The following is a 21,470-nucleotide window of genomic DNA, read 5'->3' as shown; positions in this document are numbered from 1 at the left end:
CTATAGTCCTAAACCATTTTCAATATAAGAAGTATTCAACCAAACCTATCTTACATTTTGGAAGTAGTTGTTTCATATTTATTGGTATTTTTCTTTCAATTAAGAATATTATTTTCTTTTTAACAAGTTTATTATTTCATTCTATTAATGTATCTTATCCAAAAAAAAGGTCAAGAAATAGCAAGAAAACAAAAGAATTATTAAAATAAAGCATCTACAGGAATAAAAGAGTGCATCGGCTATAAAATGGCCTGCTGAATTGTGTATAACTGAACGATATAGTGACAGTCTTTAAAATTAAGGTCTTGATACATCTATAGAGAAAAATTGAACTTTTACAAACAAACCATAATAATGAGGTCAAGGTCAGTAGGAAGTCATATCATCATTACATATTTCTATAGTCCTTCATGTATTTCTCTAACATTAATCCTTGAACCATGAAAATTGGGTCAAAGAATAATAACCCAAGTCAGACAGACATGCACAAAGCTGACTAACAACTAAAATTCATTGAGAACTGACCTCAGCTTTAAAACTTAGCAACAACTATGATGTCAAAATAAGGGGGCCACTTTTAGACAGAAATGTACACAGAAGATTTTCTTTACCAAATATAGTTGGCTTATTCATCCAAGTAGTTGATAAATTGACATAAGAGCAACAAACTTAGTATTGATCATTGAAAAAGTCAAATTATGACATCTCCTGTCAGACAGATATGTACACCTTACAACCATAGTACAAATCAAATATAGTTGACCTTTTACTAATTATAAAGGGCCATAACTCCTGTCACACAGATATGTACACCTTACAACCATAGTACAAATCAAATATAGTTGACCTTTTACTAATTATAAAGGGCCATAACTTAAATTGATGATTAGACCACATAAAGAGGTAAAGTTTTAGGTGAATTTTTTCAGCTGGACAAAACACCTAACAGTCATTACATTAAACCAAATTTAATTGTCATTTTACTCATAACAACTGTAAAATGGCCTTTTGATGTGTTATAGTCCTAGTAACTGAGAAACTGACCTAAAACCAGAAACTATACATTGAAGTCATTATACCATGAAATTGAGGTCAAGAGAGATTGCCAAATACCAAATGGAAAGTTTAATCCATAAGTTTCAAATATTTGATTAATGGCACTTCTACTTTCTAAAGAATAAGCTTTATACAATTATTTTAGGCCCATGCAACACAGGTTTGGCATTACTTACATGTACATGTAGTATCTCATTCTAAATTTTTGTGGCATTAAGTTGTAATATTGAATGGTATTGTTATTGTGACTTGAATAGATAAAAGAAGATGTGGTATTAGTGCCAATAATGTATATTTAACTGGAATAATATAAATAACTTGTTATCACATTGAGGTATACTTTTGAACATATATATATAATGTATAATAAAGGTTGATTATATGTAAAAAATAAAATAAACAAAAGATGATATTATGGAGAAAATCATTGAATAAACGTTGAATCAAAACTAAAAATAACACTTACCATTGTTTGTGATATAAATTATATTAACTAAAACTGTATGAAGGATGTTTGCTACATAAATCTAAAATAACATCATTTCTAGTAGAAGATTTATATTTCATTTAAATATGGAAAAAAAGAAAAGCCTGTGCACTTGATGTTTATAAGCGCTTTTGAAAAAAGAGGTTTTTTTTTAGTGCGAAAAAGATTTCACTGTTTTTTTTCATATAAAATATATTGGAAGAAATTATAAAATATCAGTTATTATAAAAACTTAAAATAAAAATGTCTATAATCTAAAAACATTAAGCCAGAAGTATAATTGAGATGCATGTTCTGTAAACACACTGAAATATAAAAGATTTGAGGAGTACTTTTTCACTCAAGACATTACCCAGGTAAAAGCCAGAGCTTGAAAGACCACAAATTCTAAGAAAATGATAAAAAGGTTTATAGCAAACATCCCTAAAAGTTTTCAGTCTATGACACAGAACTTGTCAACTCTTTACATTTTACAATCCTACTATCATTAACTTACTTGACCCTTATGAAGACAAAAGAAACATATTCACTATTTTCTCATACAAACTCCAAAGTATTATTAATTTGTTAGGCTGTTTATTTTTAAAAGCAACAATAAGAATGCAATGGCTGTAAAAAGATTGAAAACAGTATGGAACTAGAAACAAAAGACCTAAAATTGCTATATTTTGCATAAAAATGTAAAAAAAAAAAGAAAAGGAAAATTGATAATGATATAAGCCAGTCCACTGCAAGATAGAGGTAATATTTCATGATCCTATACATCAATGCATTTTATAGTAATGATGAAAATGAATCAAAAAGTCCAGTAGCTCCTGAATATGGAACCATAACATAACACTCATCTAGAAAATATGATTTTAATATTATTATAAGTTTTAAAAAATGCCACTATATGTGTGTTTACACAATATACAAAAGAAACAGCTGATGTTTTATATATCAAAGCATGATTTTATAAGCAGACATATATCATGCAAGGGTAACATGCAATATGAAGCAGGGAAGATGAGAATGTTGCCTTACCCTTCCTTCTCCCTAGAATGATTATGATGTATGTTAGTGAACAACATGTACCTTTTCTGTTTTACATTCATTATGAACATGGAATGGTCACTTGCTTGATATATACAAGGAGGAATATAATGTTTGTTGGAAGGGAAGATAATTATGTTAAAACCATATAACTGAGAAAACTGACATGAGATAAGTCTGGTGAAAACTAAGAATCATGGTTTTCTTTGTAATTTTCTCATGTATTCATCAACTTAATAAAGATATCTATTAAAAATTGTATAAAATATAATATTCCAACTCTCTCATGTCAACATCTGAAAACTCTTTATATATACCATTCATTCCGAGGACTGTTCTGGATTTACCTTCACCAGGAACACTTAATTTTAAACTGGTTTGTTTTTTGGGGGGATTTTCTGTCTTTATGCTCCAAAGCATTTCATATAATTGAACCAAACTTTTGGTCTGAAGGCTGAATACCTGATGAAATGTGTCGTGGTAATGAAATTGGTATCATGAGGTGTTTTTTTAATGAACATGTATTCGCTTATGAAACAACAGTTATATTATATAAATCCCATCTTATTGCTATTGGCTTACAATATTATAATCTATAAGATGAACTATTAAGGTAAGTCAGAGTAATCAAAAGGATTAACCAAAAACAACAAACATTTCAAGGAAAGTTTGAGGAAGTTACTTTTAAATGCATAACACACATTACAATTATTAGAAATTGAGGTTAAAAACTCCAACTATTCCAAACCATCTTGTTAGTACACAATGAACCCATTACCACAAACCTTTCAGGGGTCTGTATTTACCTGAAGTCATCTGTAGCAATACCAAGTTTAGCCTCTAATGTGACATCTTGCTGAAATCCAACTGAGGCTGTTACTACTCCCTCATGAACTGAAGCTATCACGTGACTGTCATGTGGGTAAGTACCAACAGCATATATCAGGACACCTGAGCCTCTATCTGACTGTAACAGAACAAACTGTCTTTATAGTACTTTTTCTACAGCAAAACAACATATTTTCAAATAAATCAAGAATATATAGAGAAATCAAAATATAAAAACTGATTTATTATAGGACAATGTTGACACACAATTTAAACTACTCACCTACACTTCAAAGATCTTTAATTTTAAGATGAGATTCGTTTTTTTATAGACATATTTATGTCACTAGATGTTGTCACATTTACTTGCATAATGAATAAAATAACCTCTTAGATGTCTTACATTATAGATTGCAAATAATATATTACATAAAATTCAATGTTGTATATAATTGCATGTTTTCAGTTGGTGCTTTTCTATGTGGTAGACATTCTTACCCTGAACTGTAAACTAAACTTATTGTTGTCTGAAAAGACTCTGTCACTTGGTTTATCATAAAGGTGATAAGTAATCCATTCATATCCTCTCAGTGTGATTTTTGTAGTACCTGAAATATATATATGGGAGATAACTCTGTCAGTCTTTTAATTTTCTAAATGGGGAGACAACTCTGTCATCTTTGCTAATTTTGAATGATTGGAATTTGAAGTTCTTTCAATAATTTACTGCTGTTTTCCAGCAGCTGATTTTTTACATCTGTGATTGAATATTAGCCATCATCATTAAGTAAAACTTGTAACAAAAGCATGGGAATTCTTTTTGCAGATTCAACTTGATAACATCTGTTCACAATATGTCTCCATTAACGTTATAGTACCTGAACTAAATATTATCACTGTACTTTTAATTAAATAGTTAGGCCACCATAAAATCTATCTAAACAGATTTTAATCAATACTTCTATGTATTTCAAAATTCTTCTATCACAAATTACTTATTTATGGTAGGCAAAGTCTAAAAACATTAGTACACTAAAAATAATTATGTAACCCTATAGTTATATACAATGTAGCTTTATACCTGACTGATTGCAGTATGGTCCTTGCAAATTGGTACCAAAACAGTCACACTTAACATGGGAGTAGAAATTGGTACATGGTGTTTCAGCATTACACTGCTTCCCTGTTAAACATTTATCCTGGCATCCTGTCTCTACAATACCAGTAATGTCAGGCTGATTTATATTGTTATATGTCCCATTGCCGTCTAAGATTTGGAGATTCTTTAAACATCCACTATACAGATGATCTTGAGATTCAGTGCCTTTTCCTAAATAAACAAATCATGTTAGATGTAAATTATTGAGACTGTTAGATAAATAATTTAAGAAATAATTGATGCAAGCTATACTTTATTGTCGTTTTAACATGGTTAGGCATTATAATCATGATTATTTTAGCCAGAGCAATAGTGATAAATGAAAAAGTAACAAGATATGCATATTTCAAGAGTTTGGAAGTGTTTAAATTAAGAAAATATATTAAATGCATGCCAATTTGATAAATTCATTTTTCTGCAGTAGTCAATATATGCATGTGCAAACAAATTTTAATGGATTTAGAGCATGGGTTTATTCACAAAGCGAGAGAATCATGTCATATTAGAATTATGTATAAACCATTGTGAAGTCTGTTCCAAATGATAAGTAAAATAAATTATCTCTATTTGCATAAAATATATCAAATCTGTTCCATAAACATATAAGAAGAGGCAACAGATATCAAAGGAATAATAAAGCTCATAAGTTGAAATCAAATTCAGAGAAGTTCTATCATTGAAGTTGTGGCTTATAAGAAATTCGGTCATTGGCCATTGAAAAACTCTGTCATAGCATTGGAGGATAGCACTCATTGGAAAATTTGGTTATGGCAGCAGTAGATATCGTTCTTTCTTATGTTTGTTGGATGGTTATCTCCATTGAATCATACCCATGGGGAAATTTATCCAAAGAAATTGTGGGTATGAAAAACCTTGCCAAAAGTCATACCATTGCAATGTTAATTTATCAAATTAAATGCAATCATCACTGTATGCTTGCTGATTCTAAACAATTTACATGTATTATCTCAGCAATCATTAGGGTGTATCCATAAATCAATTCTTAAAAGCATTATAATTACATTATATAAATGAAAATATATCATAATTATATAATATGAAAAATCTTGAGATTACATAAGTTTGTAAAAATCAATTTTCTTTTGAACTGCTTTTATATATAAATAAAACTTCAGATGCAGATGCACAATCTCATACTTATGCCAAATTAATTTCCAGTCATTGTATGATAATCAAAAATAGTAAAGTAATTTGTAACCAGGAAAGGTAACCAAATTCTGCATGTATAAAGAAAACTTAATAAACACAAGAGAATATGATGAAAAATATTGACACTGAATGGTTGGATTTCAGCAATTTTGTGATGACAGGTTCTCAATTCAAAAGGTGACCTAAAAAAATTACTCTGAGGTGCCTTCAAAATTGGTTAGTTTCTTACTCGCTCAAGTTAAAATACTACATTTTTAGTTGAGTGGTAAGAAAAGGGAATTGTACTCTTTCAAAAGAACAAGAGCTGTTATGGTAGCTTGCAGTCTAACAAAGTTAACAAAGAAGGGACTTTCCAGCTTTATCTTATAAATATATTGATTGATTGTTGGTTGCTTAACGTCACGCAGTGACAAAACTTATAAATATATCATTAATACAAAAATACAAACAACAAATTGATAAATTGAATGAAAACTGACACTTAGTTATGTGGATATGACAAAATCACAGATAAGTTAAAATAAATAAGTTTGTTTTTACACTAATTTAAACTAAATTGGAAGTGTAGTGATTGATATTTTAGTCAAGGAATGCATGATATATTTATTTGTTGTAATTGGCTTTGAGCTAGCTATCAGTAACTATGAGTCTTCTTCAATTTGTAATTTGTGTGTTTTGTCTTTGGGTTAGTTCTATGAGTACATCCCTATTCACCTAATTTTGATAGATGATCTTATGTTTTTGTTTTTCCACCACTGTCACTGGTAAGGGAATGGGTGAGTGCTCACAAAATGTTTAACCCCACAAATTCTGTATGTGCCTGTCTCTAGTATTCAGTAGTTGTTGTTGATAACTATTTGCCAGATTTGTTTTTACATAAGTCAAGCTGTTGGTTTTCTGGTTTGAACTATTTCACATTTTGTCATGTGACTTTTATAGTTTTCTTTGTAGTGGTCAAATGTATTTCTGACAATTAAATAACATTAACTTCTTTAAAAAGGTTAGGTGGTTGTAATGAAATGTCTCAGAAAGAATTCTACTTAAGGTAAAGTTTAACCTGATCAATACTGATTTCAGTACGTTACAATTGTTTCAATAGCTCCTTATTTTAAACTGAACTGAAGTTGTAGACAGCTGATTGATAACGGCATGGTTTCTGTGTAAGAATACTAAAAGATAATCAAGAAACATTCTATTGAAGAACTGCCTTTTGACTCTATAACTAGTCCATACCTCCAAATATTATGACTGATGATAATGTATTCCAATCTAATACTGATACTTGACTACTCAAAGGCTCGGACAGTGCAACTTCATCATCTAAGGTCACTAAAAGGTCACCAGAGGTCAGGAGTTGTACTTCTAATGAATGCCAGTTATCATCATTTAATGCTGAAAAATAACAAACTATAATTTAAAACTTTGCAAATGACTTAAAAATTAACTTTAAAAAAAAACTTAACACAGCACAGCAAGAAGTATTGACCACTGCATTGTCACTGAAACGAAATTGATTCTTGAGTGAACACTAAATGGAATAAACTTGTTAGTACTACAGTAGTGTACTGTTGAATTACTTGGTTGGAAATACAATTTAGAGAACTGAAAACACTTTAGCAATAATTCAAAGTTTTCTTATTTTGCAGTGGCAATAATTAAGAGCTTATCTTCTAGTGATTTTTGATTTTTCTATCCAACTTCAGTGGTTTTCACCGGAGAAACTCAGGCTTTCTCAACCAATTAAAACTGGCTGCGAGGAAATAGCCCCAAAATAGCTCTCAAAAGTGGTGTTCAAATACCAACAACCTATCAATCTAGCAATATTTGGTGGATATCTCTCTCAATGGCAACCTCTAATTTTTTCTGATTCTGATTCCTTATCAAGCATTGTCAAGTGTGAATTGAGAAGTCATTGATTTCTGTTATCCATTATTGTAAAATACTAATGCAATGGGATTAAATCATTTCTACATTTAATACTCAAAGAAAGGATTAAGATCTCAGAATGGATAAAAAATATATTGATAAAAAAAATCTAGTAAATGGCTACACCATTAATTATTGCATCCTGTTGCCTTTGGAATCAATTCTTTTTTTGTAAAATGGCTACACCAGAAATTATGGCATCCTGTGCATTAAAAACAACAATTTCTTGTAAAATGGCCATACCAGAAAATAATGCATCCGGTTGCATGAGAATAATTGCATGGAATAGATTTCTCAATTTACATTCATTCAGGATTGATCTCACTTTCATATTACCTGTATATGTTGTTTTTTATTTGACATTTTCTGGCATTTCTTTATTTTAAAGCATCTAACGGATAAGTTTTATGTGAGATCTTGTAAAGACTAAGCTAACACATTCTGTATTATCAAGTTCTTTGTACATAAAACTAACTTGGCTTTGACTATTTTGTATAATATTGGATTTTTAGAATAATTCCTATGACATTCCCTAAGGTATTCCTCTGTTCTATATGAACTGTACATTAATCTTCCAATTTCTCTTTTAGATAACCTCAGTGCCCTGTCTTCTTTTTAAGTTAACAATTAATCTACTGAATTTTCTTTCAAATAAATTAGGTTTTATGACTAGGGATGTGTTAACCTATTTACTGGTGCATTCTTTTTGTCTGTCAGTATATACATTTAATTTTCAATATCATAATTAGTTTCCTTTTAATCTTAATAAACAAATACACTGGTATACTATTTGGGTTTCATTTTAATCTGAAACTCATCAATAATTATAGTCAATATCTATGTACTAATTAATTCAAAGGCATGATTTCTATTGAAATTTGTCCAGTAAAACATACCAAATATCTCATCTTTGTTTTTTATGCGGCACTAAACACTGCAAACACTGTTCTGGACTAGAACCAAATCAACAATTTGTATGCAAGAGAATTGCAATAAATCTAACTATTATGCATCTGTGTGCGTCTCATGGGGAAAATACAGCATTCAATTTAATCATTCTCTATTGATTAGCAAGTTACATAAAAATAAATAACTGACAAATTGGCAAATTCAAGTTTGTTACTTAGATATGAGTCCAAAAATAGCTTGAAAAACCATTTATTTTATAAATAAATATGATAATTTAGAAATGCAATTTACTCTAACACAATTAATTAAAAGACTCAAGTTCAAACATAACAGTAAATCGCTACATACTTGTTTTTCGTTCATTATTTTTTACATAAATTAGGCAGTTAGTTTATTCTTTTGAATTGTTTTACATTCGTCATTAAAGGGCCTTTACAGCTAACTATTCAGTATGGGCTTTGCTCATTGTAGAAGGCCTTACAGTAACCTATAGTTGTTAATTTCTGTTTCATTTGGTCTCTTGTGAAGATTTGTCTCGTTGGCAATCATACCACATCCTCTTTTTTTATATCTAAGATTGTATTTAAGTTTTTGCACGGATGAAATATGTGGACCTGTGCATACATCATGTACATGTACAATGTAATACATTTTAATTTAGCATTTTCAAATCCAGAGAAGATCCAGAACCCCTAGTCTTTTGATATTTTTAACCATGTATTAAAAAGTCAACAAAAATTAAGACTTAAAGCCTCATATTTGTTTTATAATCCATTCCTGCATAGTGCCCAAATATATCAAAAGCATGAAGAATCTTCAACTAAATGACAAGCTGATCAAGAACAATTTAAAATATTTATAAAGAAAATTGGGTTGCTGTCATTGAGATATTTTACCTACATCTCCTTATTCATATATTATGTACTTCCTTACAGTGATGATTAATTGATTGTTTAACATCACTTTCAGCACTATTTCATGGTGGTAATGTTATATTGGTGGTGGAAACTGCAGTATACAGAGACAACCACCTGCCTTCAGTACGAAAACTGATGATTCAATCATTTAAGTTTGGAGTCGTGCACAAATGCCACATAAAGGATTCAACCTCAGTGTCCACATACTAGCTGGACCACAGAGGCATTATAGGTGATGAAGCATAAGTCAAATTATAATAAAAGGCTGTATTGGCTTACTACATAGAATGGGTTTTGCTCAAGTTGAACTAAGTATGGATTGCTGTCTTAATAACAATCATACAACATCTTTCATGGTTACATACAAATCGTCAATGATTGTCATGTACAGAGTCCTTAATAATCTTAATTTTTGGGACAGAACATTAGAGGAGAGATTACTAAAATGGCGAATAGTTAAAAGCCAAGGTTCTTTAAATACTGAATCAGTTAAATACACCAGTATGTACTAAAATCATCTTATGTTTGTGCTTAGCTCTATCTAGCCGTCTTTACCACTATTTATTTTGGGTCGTTGATATCTATAAATAAATAGCTCACAAATACTATGATATTTGATGCATGGTTTATGAAATTCAAGTTTGAGCACAGAATCAGATGGTATTTTAACATGTCAATTGAAATGTTAAAATACAGAAATATTCATTCAAAACTGTATTTGTTTACAGAGAGAGAGATCATATGTTTTTTTTACCTGGAAAGATAATCCATGATGATGTATAATTCTTGTTGGCACGATTAATTATAAATTTGCAAGGAAATACAATATTTTCATTTAAATGCTAATTATAAGCTTCATTTTAAAAAAATGATCGGTTTATGGTTTACGTAAAAACACTTCTGCCGAAGTTTTTAAAATTGGTGATCAATACATTGGTTATTAATGGAAAATTACATAATGATATTACACCACTATCATATAATATGCCTAACAACTATCAAAACTAATTATAATCTGACACATACTGTATGGTACATTAAAATATCATTTTCTCTGAATTATAAATCATTTTTTAACCTATCAATAAAGCAAAATATTGCCTGCCAAGATCAAATCACAAGTATTGTTGGACCATAATAACAAGAATTCTCATTACTACTTCACATTTTTTTTAATAAAAAAAAGTTTTTATTTCTGGCGATTTTCTTTTATTTTACAGACATGACAGATAGTTTTGCAAAATGTGGTGAAGATACACAATAAAATTTGCCTGTCCAACCCAAATTTAAAAAAAAAAAAAAAAAAAAAAAAAATCGAGAATAAGAATTCCAGCTGAAAAATGTTTTAAAATTTCTAAGGGAAAATGTCTATCTTGTACCATTAAACTCAATATGAATTTATAAATAAGAATGTGTCCATAGTAAATGGATGCCTCTCTTGTACTATCATTTTCTATGTTCAATGAAATATGAAATTTGGGTCAAAACTCTAATTTAGCATTAAAACAAGAAAAATAATATCAAAGGAAACATGGGTACTAAGTTTCAAGTTGTTAGGACTTCTGAACTTCATCAAAAACTAACTTAACCAAAAACTATAACAATCAAGAACCAACAGACGCACAGACCAAAAACATAATGCCCTTAAGTGAGGCATAAAAATGGATTTTGTTATACATTAAATGCATACAGATGTCATCTCAAAAATTGTACACAATCTTACCTTTTCCTATGACAAAAGTTTTTGTATATCTGTTTAACTTGTATGTAATTTTTAATGATCCTTTGTGTAATTCTCCACAAAATTCATAACTTTCCACTGATAAATGCTCCGTTTGTTTATCTTCCTTTAGAATATGACAAAAAATAACTGCATTGGAGTTTCTAGTCCGGAATGATAATTTGTAATCTGGATTTTGATTTGAAAATATTGCGGGATACACTGCTATATATCCTTTCCCAACGAATGTCCATGAAGAAGGCAATACATCTGACGATGAAAATGAAACTATAGATGATTCTGACGATGGTGTTGATGAAAATAATGACGATGAGCTCTGAGCTAAACCCTTGCAACTCCAAAATAATAAAAGTATTAAACGTAATAACAAATGTCCTAGGCACTTGGATAACTGTAGTTTCTTCATTTTTTCCTGTTCACTGACATCTGTCTACCTGTAATTATAAAAGGAAAATATCTTATATTGATTGATTGATTGATTGATTGATTAAATGGTGATTGCCTCAGTGCTTTGCTTTTGCACCAATTGGCATTTCATTTGCCAAAAAAAATCTTTCATTTGCGCCACAAACAATATTTCATTTGCGCCAAAATTAAAACCTTTCATTTGTGCCAATAATACAGGTAAATAGTATTTTTTCTTTCTTTTTCTTCAGAAAGCACTTTAAAAAATAAGTACAGTTTTTTTTTGGCATAATGAAACATATTTCTCAGAATTCAGTCATCTTAAAATCATACGCAAGGTATGTTAAAACTTCGTTAAAACACAGTTCTGTTACTTTGAACATATCTAAAAGACTTATAACATTGTGGTGCAAATGAAAGATTGGATTTTTAAAAAATTGGCGCAAATGCAATGCGCCTGATTGCCTTACACCACATAAGCACAAAAAGGCTATATCACAGGGGTGATATTTTAGAACAACTGAAAAAGGAAAAAAAAAGTTATAATTGCTTACCAAAGACAAAACAGATAAGCAAATAAATACAAAGATCATTGCAGCTTCAACAATAAGTAAAGACATAAATGCCTCACACAACTCATTTATAGTTTTTTTTTTAAGAAGTTTCAAGGAGTTGCTAAAACAAATTAGGTCTGTACTGTCTTTTGCTAAAACGAGACTGTTTTCAAGTTTAGGAATGTAAGAAAGTTCCTCAAATAATTCCATAAAAGTAGATTAACAACTGCAATATGTGTGCTATCTACCTGTGTCATGGTTCTATGTTGAAAACAGTAGGATGAGCTGATTACACAAAATTGGCACTACTTAAATTGAACTTTGATGAAATAAACTAAAATAAGGAAATGTTGTTTGAATGCCAATGAGAAATCTATCCATCAAATGATGTAAGTGTAACTATAGATCTCTGTATGGTCTTCAACAGTGAGAAAAACCCATACCATATGTAAGCTTTAATTTTCCCTACCTCTGCCCAACATTGTCAAACTATAAGCCATTTTTGCCCTTTTTAAGACCTGACCAAATGAATGTAAAATATACTATTTAGAAAATATTTCCTCCCCTAAAAAAGATTCAATACTCAATGTCATCATCCAGACGTCTCCCTTTATCCTTTTGCAAACAGTTTTTATTTCAAACATAATTGTAAAGGTATATGTAATCACCTTACAACATACCAGAAAGAAAACGTTTTAGATGTATGAAATTTTTATTGAAAAGGTTTAAATTCATTCAGTGCAGCAGTTAAATTTCATTGATTTACATTTAAACAATTTGATTAAAGCCACATTCCACCCTATTTGTTAACAATATTACATAAGAGCCATGTACAAAAAGTGTGAAAATTAAAACGTGTGAAAATTAAAACAGAACTATGAAGAACTTGTATATATTTCAGCTTGCCAAGTTCAGTGCAGAAACTTTAAGTGCTTTTTGTATGTGTTAGCAGATAACTGCAATATGTATAGATGATACTGTATTATCTGATTTTAAATCCACACAAAATTGAAAAGAAGGGATGAAAAAAGAGAAAAAGAAGCTTCTCCTGTTAAAATCAATCAAAATTTGTACTTTTAAAATCACTTATACAAATCTTATGGAAAAAGAAGTTCAAGCTTGGTACTTATATACAGCACATACATAGTTGTTTCAGAAGAGCCCATTGTAATGAAATATAATTAATTTACATAGCTGAACATTTTAAAGTCATAGTTTAACTGAAATGAACAAAGCAATTGATGAATAACAAATCAAAATGGCATCTCCATTTATGTACGGAAATTATGAAAATAAAAAAATCCACACTTATACAACTATTTCAGCAAAATGAGTGGGTGTCAGACTTAACATCAGTAAAAAATTACAATCATCACACTGGGCAAAATAATGAAACACATTTAGTCAAATTTAGTTGTCAACAAGTCACTGTCCTAAAGATATGTAAAACTAAAATTGCTTGTTATGGTATGTAATTGACAGGAAACGGGAGTTATCTGCCCTTTATCAGATCAAATGATATAATGATGATTTACATTAATTGACAATGATAACTGTTTATCATTCCCCATCTCCTAGCATTTGTCTGAGTCCACCCTTTTATTGTGTTTACAGTATATAATAAGGTGAAGGTTACTGGCACACAACTAATGATAGATCACACAGTACAAAAATGTCTACATCAGAATCTTCCATGTTAGTATTGATACAGTCATATGAATAAAATGAGATGTATGGTACACTTAACTGTTTTTTAGCTACATTCTTTAATTGTGACGTTATCTAAAATTAACTTGCAACGAAAAAGACTGGTTGAAATTGTCATCATGGTGAAAAACCTAGCAAAGTTCAACCCTGTTGCTGAATCTTATGATGTCTTTGAACTGCTTTATAAAAAAGAAGATGTGGTGTGATTGCCAATGAGACAACTGTCCACAAGAGACCAAAATGACACAGACATTAACAACTATAGGTCACTGTATGGCCTTCAACAATGAGGAAAGCCAATACGGCATAGAGGGTTATAAAAGGCCCCAATATGACAATGTAAAACAATTCAAACGAGAAAACTAATGGCCTTATTTGTATACAAAAATGAATGAAAAACAAATATGTAAAAAATAAACAGACAACAACCCTTTGCAGACTGTTGTTTGAATTTTGGCTATGGTTTTGTCTATTTTTGATTTCCCCCTATTTTTCCAAATGGCAATGTCAGATTCTCCATATTTATGAGTTTTGAATGTTCCTTTGGTATTTTCAGCGTCAATTTCAACAGTTAATAGGAATATTGGAGAAAGGGTCAGTGCAATTAGAACCAACCTGACCTCTCCATAATGGTAATCATCTGAATCAAGCTAATTTTTACCACAGCAATACTGACTTCAATACTTGACCATTGTTAAATTAATTTTTGAGGGCCTCAGGGAAGATAAGTTTATTGTAACTAACTGAGTTTACTCTCTTTAAATAAAGAATTTATTATTATATTATATTAATATAATTGTTGATGTTTTAACACCACTTTAAAGCACCACTTTTTGGATATTTCGTGGCAGTCAGTCTTAATGGTGGATGAAGTGGAAGTGCCTGGAGAAAACCACTGACCTACCATAGTGAAACTGACAATCCTAATCAATTACATTGGATGGAGTCGAGTGCACCCACATGAGCCTTGACCATTGTTATATCGTTCATTAATCCTTAACAAATATCTATGGTTGATGCACTAATGAATGAAGTAAAACTAATAACGCAGGCACCAAAAGATACCTGATACTAATATAACATGTATCATTAAAGAATTCAAACATTGTGGTTATTATAAAAACAACTTTCCATCCTTCCTAAATGTAAATTATGAATGTTTGTACATGAATGCTGCAATCTTGAAAAAACACACTAGCACACCACTTGATGATGTAATCCTTTTCTTTTTCAAAAAATAAATAAAATGAATTCCAAAGTAAACATTGCTCTTCTGTATACAGCATAAATTGTAGAAAACGACATTGAAAGTAGGATCTTAAATAAATTATCTGAATCAATGGTTGTAGAAAACGACATTGAAAGTAGGATCTTAAATAAATTATCTGAATCAATGGTTGTAGAAAACGACATTGAAAGTAGGATCTTAAATAAATTATCTGAATCAATGGTTGTAGAAAACGACACTGAAAGTAGGATCTTAAATAAATTATCTGATTCAATGGTTGTAGAAAACGACATTGAAAGTAGGATCTTAAATAAATTATCTGAATCAATGGTTGTAGAAAACGACATTGAAAGTAGGATCTTAAATAAATTATCTGAATCAATGGTTGTAGAAAATAACACTGAAAATGGGATCTTAAATAAATGATCTGAATCAATGTATTCTGTCTGGAGTGAAGATTATGTTTTGTGAAAATTGATCCCATAGATGATTTAATAGACAAGCGATCTGCCTAATTTTCCTGCTCAAGATCTCAGCAAACTATTTAATAGTTATTGAGCATTATTAAATCCTGGGTTAGTTCAGTACAGATTGATATGTCAGTCCTACTGAACAAAACATTGTTAGTTTTAGATCAACATGCCATTTCAGTTTACTGTAACTCCTGTACTTCTATTTCTGTCTTGTATTTCTGACAATTATTGCATATTTTAGCTAAAAATAATAACAACAGCTCAAGACCAAGTGGCTGAACAACTGTTTGTACGATATGACATCTCTTTTGACTAGCTTCTATTGTACTGTAAGTTTAAGATAAGACACACTTCTTATATCTTAAAAGTTTCCAAAATACCTTTTTCCAGACTATTATGAATGAGTGACCAAAACCCATTTCCTTTACAGAAAAAAGTTTTTAAATGATAAACATTTAAAAATTTGAAAATCAAAAAATGCAATTAATAATAAAGGAGACAATAAGTATGGCTTACCTTTATTTCATATGTACAGAATTTCACAAAGACAAAACTTGCCCTGATATGACAATAACATAGGCATTCTTTTACTACAAATGCTTAACTCCTGTTTTTCATTGGTTCCACAAATGATACTAAGTAAATATTTATGTCAGGAACAACCCCTGGTATTTCCACTGCATACAGATTAAAGAAATACTTACAACTTAAAACAATTTACAAATTACATCATTTATAACTTAACAGAATTTGATAAAACGTAGTATGAGAACAGTAAACTGAAAACTAACCTTTCCCTTGTATGTATGTCATCCTTTATACATTTGTACAATCTAAAATCCAATCTGTTCTGTATATATATAATGCTATTAGAACATGCAATTTAAGAAAACTATGATCTCAACAGATAGGAAATGAATTACAAGATCAGTGTTCCTCTTAATGTCAAAAAGACGTAATACAAAATGATAAATCTTTTCTCTTGTTAAATACACCTTAAGATTTTTTATTGTGATAGTCAATTTTTTCGTCATTGATAATGAAATTTTTGATAGGTTTACACCTGTTTTATGATATAATTGATAGATATTATGCTTAAAAGGGAATACTGAATTGAGCATGATTAATTTTCCTGCAGTTTAACAGCTTTATGTATGAACAGGAATACTTTTACTTTTTAGATATTCAAATCCTTATAAAAAAGACTTAACATGAATCAAATACAGATTTACACAGAAAACATATTGCAATAGGACACGATTATTGTTCTGCAGAAATAAGTCTCTGAGACCCTGATTTATCAAGATCAACATTTACAACCATCTATACTATAATGTGATTTTGAGTTCAAGGCATTGTAAAATTTGTAAAAAAGAAAAGCCCTAAATCGCAACAAGTCTAGTCATGTTGTTTATAAAATAAAAAGAGAATTACAAAGACTGGAGCTAACAACACAAAATTCCTTTGAAGACTAAGACAATCATCAATAAAAATCCTGACTTGGGTATTGTGGGACTAAAGTATGTTGATGCCCATCTTGCACTTACATTTTCTATGTTCAGTGGACAGTGAAATAGGGGTCAAAACTCTAATTTGGCATAAAAATTTCAAAGATCATATCATAGGAAACATGTATTCCAATGTACTAAGTTTCAAATTGATTGGACTTCAACTTCAACGTAAAACTACCTTGACAAAAAACTTAACCTGAAGCAGGACAGACAGACGGACAAACCAATAAACACACAGACATAACATTGTGGGGCATATAAATCGATCCGCCTACTTTGTAAAGGTTGACTCTGGTGTAGAAGTATGATTGACTAACAACCTGATACTTAACTGTTATGATGTATAATGTACACAAGCACTTCATCTTTCAGTCTGACATTAAACACGCTATAATGAATATTAGCTTTTACCATAAACTGATGACAAAAGACATCTTATCAATCCTTTTAAGGTGCTTCACAAATATTACCTAACGAATCAATATCCAATCAGGAAGCGTTACCAAGGAAACTTGTTTACAAAAAACAAACCCATTTAATTGCATTACTTAGTTAAAATGTTTACCTTCAACCTGAATACACCCAAGCAAAGAGAATTCAGCTTTGTCATTGCTTATATGCTTCTTGAGTCTTGACATGTCAATGCTAATTTTCAGTGTTTTGTCTGTTTTTTCAAGAGGCGGAAGATACTAAAGTAAGAACTGGAACTAATAAGTCAAATTGAGACTAAATAATGGCTAAAAAGAAAAAAACTATGAAAAGACATTTAAAAACCCACAAAACACAACTGGGCATCATGGACCCAAATAAAAACTAAGAAGGTGCTCTCAGTTGTTACATAAGGGTTAGCACCATGTTACACATGAAATGCGTAAAGTGCAAAAGACTTATTCTTTTAAACAAATTATAAAACAATACTTGAGACAGTCCCAATATTCAGTCTGAAATGATTGCAACTATTACTCTTAGAATGTATGATTTTAATGATTTGTATATACTAGGTCTATTTACTACATGCGATATGTAACTGTTTTATATCTTTTAATCATGGTACATGTATATTGAACTATTATGTCTATACAATTGTGTTTATATGTTGTATGTTTGCTTTTTTCTCTTATTATTATCATTTTGTTTTTACTTGTATTGCATACATGTATATGAGGGCCTCAGGGAAGATTAGTGATTGTAACTAACTGTGTTTACCCTCTTTAAATAAAGAATTTATTATTATTATTATTATTACACATGTTAAACCTTGGAAGCGAAATATAACTCCTACGGAGTCCTACCTACCTACTCAGATACTCTACTTTGTTTTACAGAAGTCTTTTGTTTTATTAACTGACTGCCAACAAATATTGGTTTTAACAATAATTGAAAATTTGATGGGAATAATCTATTTCTCTGAAAAGTACATATTTTTTGTTATGCTGACTTCAATCACTGCTTTGAAGTATACAAGAAAAGTACTTGAACACTACATTAAATGCATATTCCAACATTTGCTGTTTTAAAGAAGCAAACATTGTTTTAATTACTTTTAAACGAAATGGCTAAGATCGGTAAAACAGAATGATGTGCACAAGGTTTACTAGTAAATCTCAAGCATAATCTAACATTTTTACAGAAAGCAATCTCTATTTTACCAAACTCGAACTGTTTAATAAAGATATGTTTTTCTTACTATTTTAAGAACCAAAACTTTTAAGAGCAATAAAATATCTGCATAATATGATTATCTATATTTGGATGATTGCAACATGTATATGTTTGTCTGGCAGGATTCACATGACCTTAACCTCATTGGCATGGTTCAAAATGAAAAGTTACAAGTTTGTATCAAAAGATATGATTGAAAAATATTTAGATATTAAGCACTATATATAATTTTGGTCCATGCCCTTCAGTAAACATTATAAGAAAGTTTACCAAAAATCAAAAAGAAATTGTTCAAAATAGGAAAAAATACTTTCCACATCATAAGGAGTAACAAAACATATTTGAACTCATTCAATGGTTTTACAACATCTATAATCCTTCTTTGCAATTTTGAAAAACTTATAAGGACCATTGTATTTAAATTTCATGAGGCTTGTTATACTTGAATCATTGAATATTTAAGAAATAATTCATGGGGGCTTGAATATATCGTGATTTTACCACAGGTTGGCCCTTTAAGACAAATATTTTACCCTGAGCGATAGCGAGGGGTAAAATATCGGCATAAAGGGACAACCCGTGGTAAAATCTAGATATATTCAAGCCCCCATGAATTATTTCGATTCTAATAGGTCAAATACGGCAATTCTTTTGGGTCGAAGCGCTCTAGGTGGAGGCAAATATTTGCCATTCCCATAAATAAACGCACTATCAAATTGGCGTAAAAGAACGGAGCAAACTGAATTAGTGACATGCTTAAACTATTTAAAATAACGCATATAGATAGTTTTGAATTATTTTAAATGATAATTTACTTATATGTCTTAAATGTTTAAACAAATATGGCTTATAACACATTTTAGCATCGTTTGTTTACGTTGCCATGTTGTGATGATTTTCGGTTTTTCATGCGTGTATTTTCCCGTAAAATGCTCATATTCTAACGTCATCGTATTATGACGTCGTGAAACTCATTCATAAAAAAGCATATGCATGGGAGTAAGATCGGAACAGCCCATGCAATATATTCAAATTTTACCACGGGTGTGTACTCAAAGCGTTTGAAGGACGTCATGTTAGAATAGTACCCATAGTGTACACGGAAGGGTGTCTTTTTTTCCACAAATCATTTATGCACCCCAAAACAAACCCCAAAATTTTGTGGCTGCACTTAGAGAGACAGCAGTTTCTAGAACCTTAAAAAAATCCATTATTCATATCAGGAAAAATAATTTTCCATGTTTTTTTCAATTTCCAATTTTGTTGAAAAGATTTCATTCTGGTACTTTATAATTACTTAAACATAAGACATGTATAATTTTTTATTCAAATGTTTTACTATTTAAAGCCATTTAACCTTACTTTTAATGCATCAAAACTCTAGAAAATTTACCTTTCTGTTGAATAACAAAAAACATTTTTAGTCCTAGAATCAACAAATGCCTGATTTCAACAGTTGTTTGACAAAACTTTCCACATGCATTGGTCCTATTAGGAAATTAAAATTCTCTTTCTATCTTATTGCATCTGCCTTCAGGCAAATTGCAAGATAAATGACACTGTTCAGCGACCAAATACACAACAACGCAATTATATAACCAAACACTTGATATTGATTCTATGGTAATAGTGCACATTGTTTTTTTTCAAGTGAGTTTTCAAAGATAGCCGAGGGAATCATGAAAAAATCAATCCCATTTGTAAAGAACAATTGAATAGAATATAATCTCATGTCTGGGATATCTTTGGTGCCAAACATGACATTAAATATATTCATGGGACTCTTTTATTTATTACCTTACTAGAAACAAGCCTAGATTTGAAATTAGCTGGATTGTGATTTGTCAACTAGAAATTGTCAGACAGTTAGATTCTGCAACTTCAGCAGTAAAAGAATTGCTTATATAAATCTTAGTTACCGGTATATATTGTTTCCTATTTCTAAGGGTTCTGAGTTTTGCAAGCTATGAAATGCAATCCTATTGAATTACCATGTACAATTGCTGAGGGAGAATTCTGAACATTAAGAGATTAAAATTTCTGTTGAAAAAATATTCAAATCTTTTTTACTGAAAATTTGCATGAAATATCCATTTTAACAAGTAAAATATGTCCCCAATTTTTTTTATATCACAAATAAGGATAAAAGGACAGGACAATCATAAAAATAGCCTTTTCAGTTTTCTTAATGACTCATAAAATACATTTCCAATAAAAGTAATGGTCACTGTTATTACACCAAGAAATAATAATCATATTTATGAATCAATTTACGAAAAATGGCTATAACTTATTATTCACACTTTAGAAAAGCACATTCACAGCTTATAATGATAGAAAATAGAAATAATAGTCCTAAGGTACTCGAAATGATCAAGAAATGTGCGAATAACATATAAAACCTTTACAAATGTCAGTTTCTTTTCAATAACGGACAGCTTTTATGAATGGTTTTTAAAAGGATAATGCATTTGTGGAGTACTTATTGAACACAAAAAATGTCCCACTAACAACAGTAGAATCTTTTAAATATTGTGTCATTAATACAAATCTTGACAGGGGTCCTTGAAATGAAGATAATCCATTTCTTAAACATGAAAGTAGCATGTTGAACACGGGTATAAACAGACAGAGTCAACTGCAGTTCACATATTTTCAAATGTAGTGATCCATACTATATATTGGAACTTTACTTTTGTTTT

General features: G+C 30.2%; 1 protein-coding gene across 10 annotated transcripts in view; it reads right to left on the bottom strand.

The window, feature by feature from the left end:
* The window catches only part of LOC134715781 (axotactin-like), a 109,169-nt gene that overhangs the window by 51,199 nt on the left and 36,500 nt on the right, over positions 1–21,470 (bottom strand). For 7 of the 10 annotated variants that reach the window (XM_063578255.1, XM_063578284.1, XM_063578224.1 and 4 more), the window contains 6 exons: positions 11,211–11,662; positions 6,969–7,127; positions 4,488–4,736; positions 3,905–4,014; positions 3,385–3,545; positions 2,570–2,581 (listed from right to left, as the gene is read on the bottom strand). In XM_063578255.1, the coding sequence (XP_063434325.1) occupies positions 2,570–2,581; positions 3,385–3,545; positions 3,905–4,014; positions 4,488–4,736; positions 6,969–7,127; positions 11,211–11,634 (1,115 nt within the window). In that variant the 5' untranslated portion in view covers positions 11,635–11,662. Of the gene's footprint in view, positions 1–2,569; positions 2,582–3,384; positions 3,546–3,904; positions 4,015–4,487; positions 4,737–6,968; positions 7,128–11,210; positions 11,663–16,111; positions 16,193–20,161; positions 20,274–21,470 lie in introns of those variants that run through there. The other 3 variants (XM_063578241.1, XM_063578246.1, XM_063578264.1) reach the window with 3 other exon arrangements.

Source organism: Mytilus trossulus, chromosome 1 (genome assembly GCF_036588685.1).
Source record: "Mytilus trossulus isolate FHL-02 chromosome 1, PNRI_Mtr1.1.1.hap1, whole genome shotgun sequence".
Classification (NCBI taxonomy): Eukaryota; Metazoa; Mollusca; class Bivalvia; order Mytilida; family Mytilidae; genus Mytilus; species Mytilus trossulus.
Note: the sequence above shows the minus strand (reverse complement) of the source record. Positions and strands in the feature narration are given on the sequence as shown.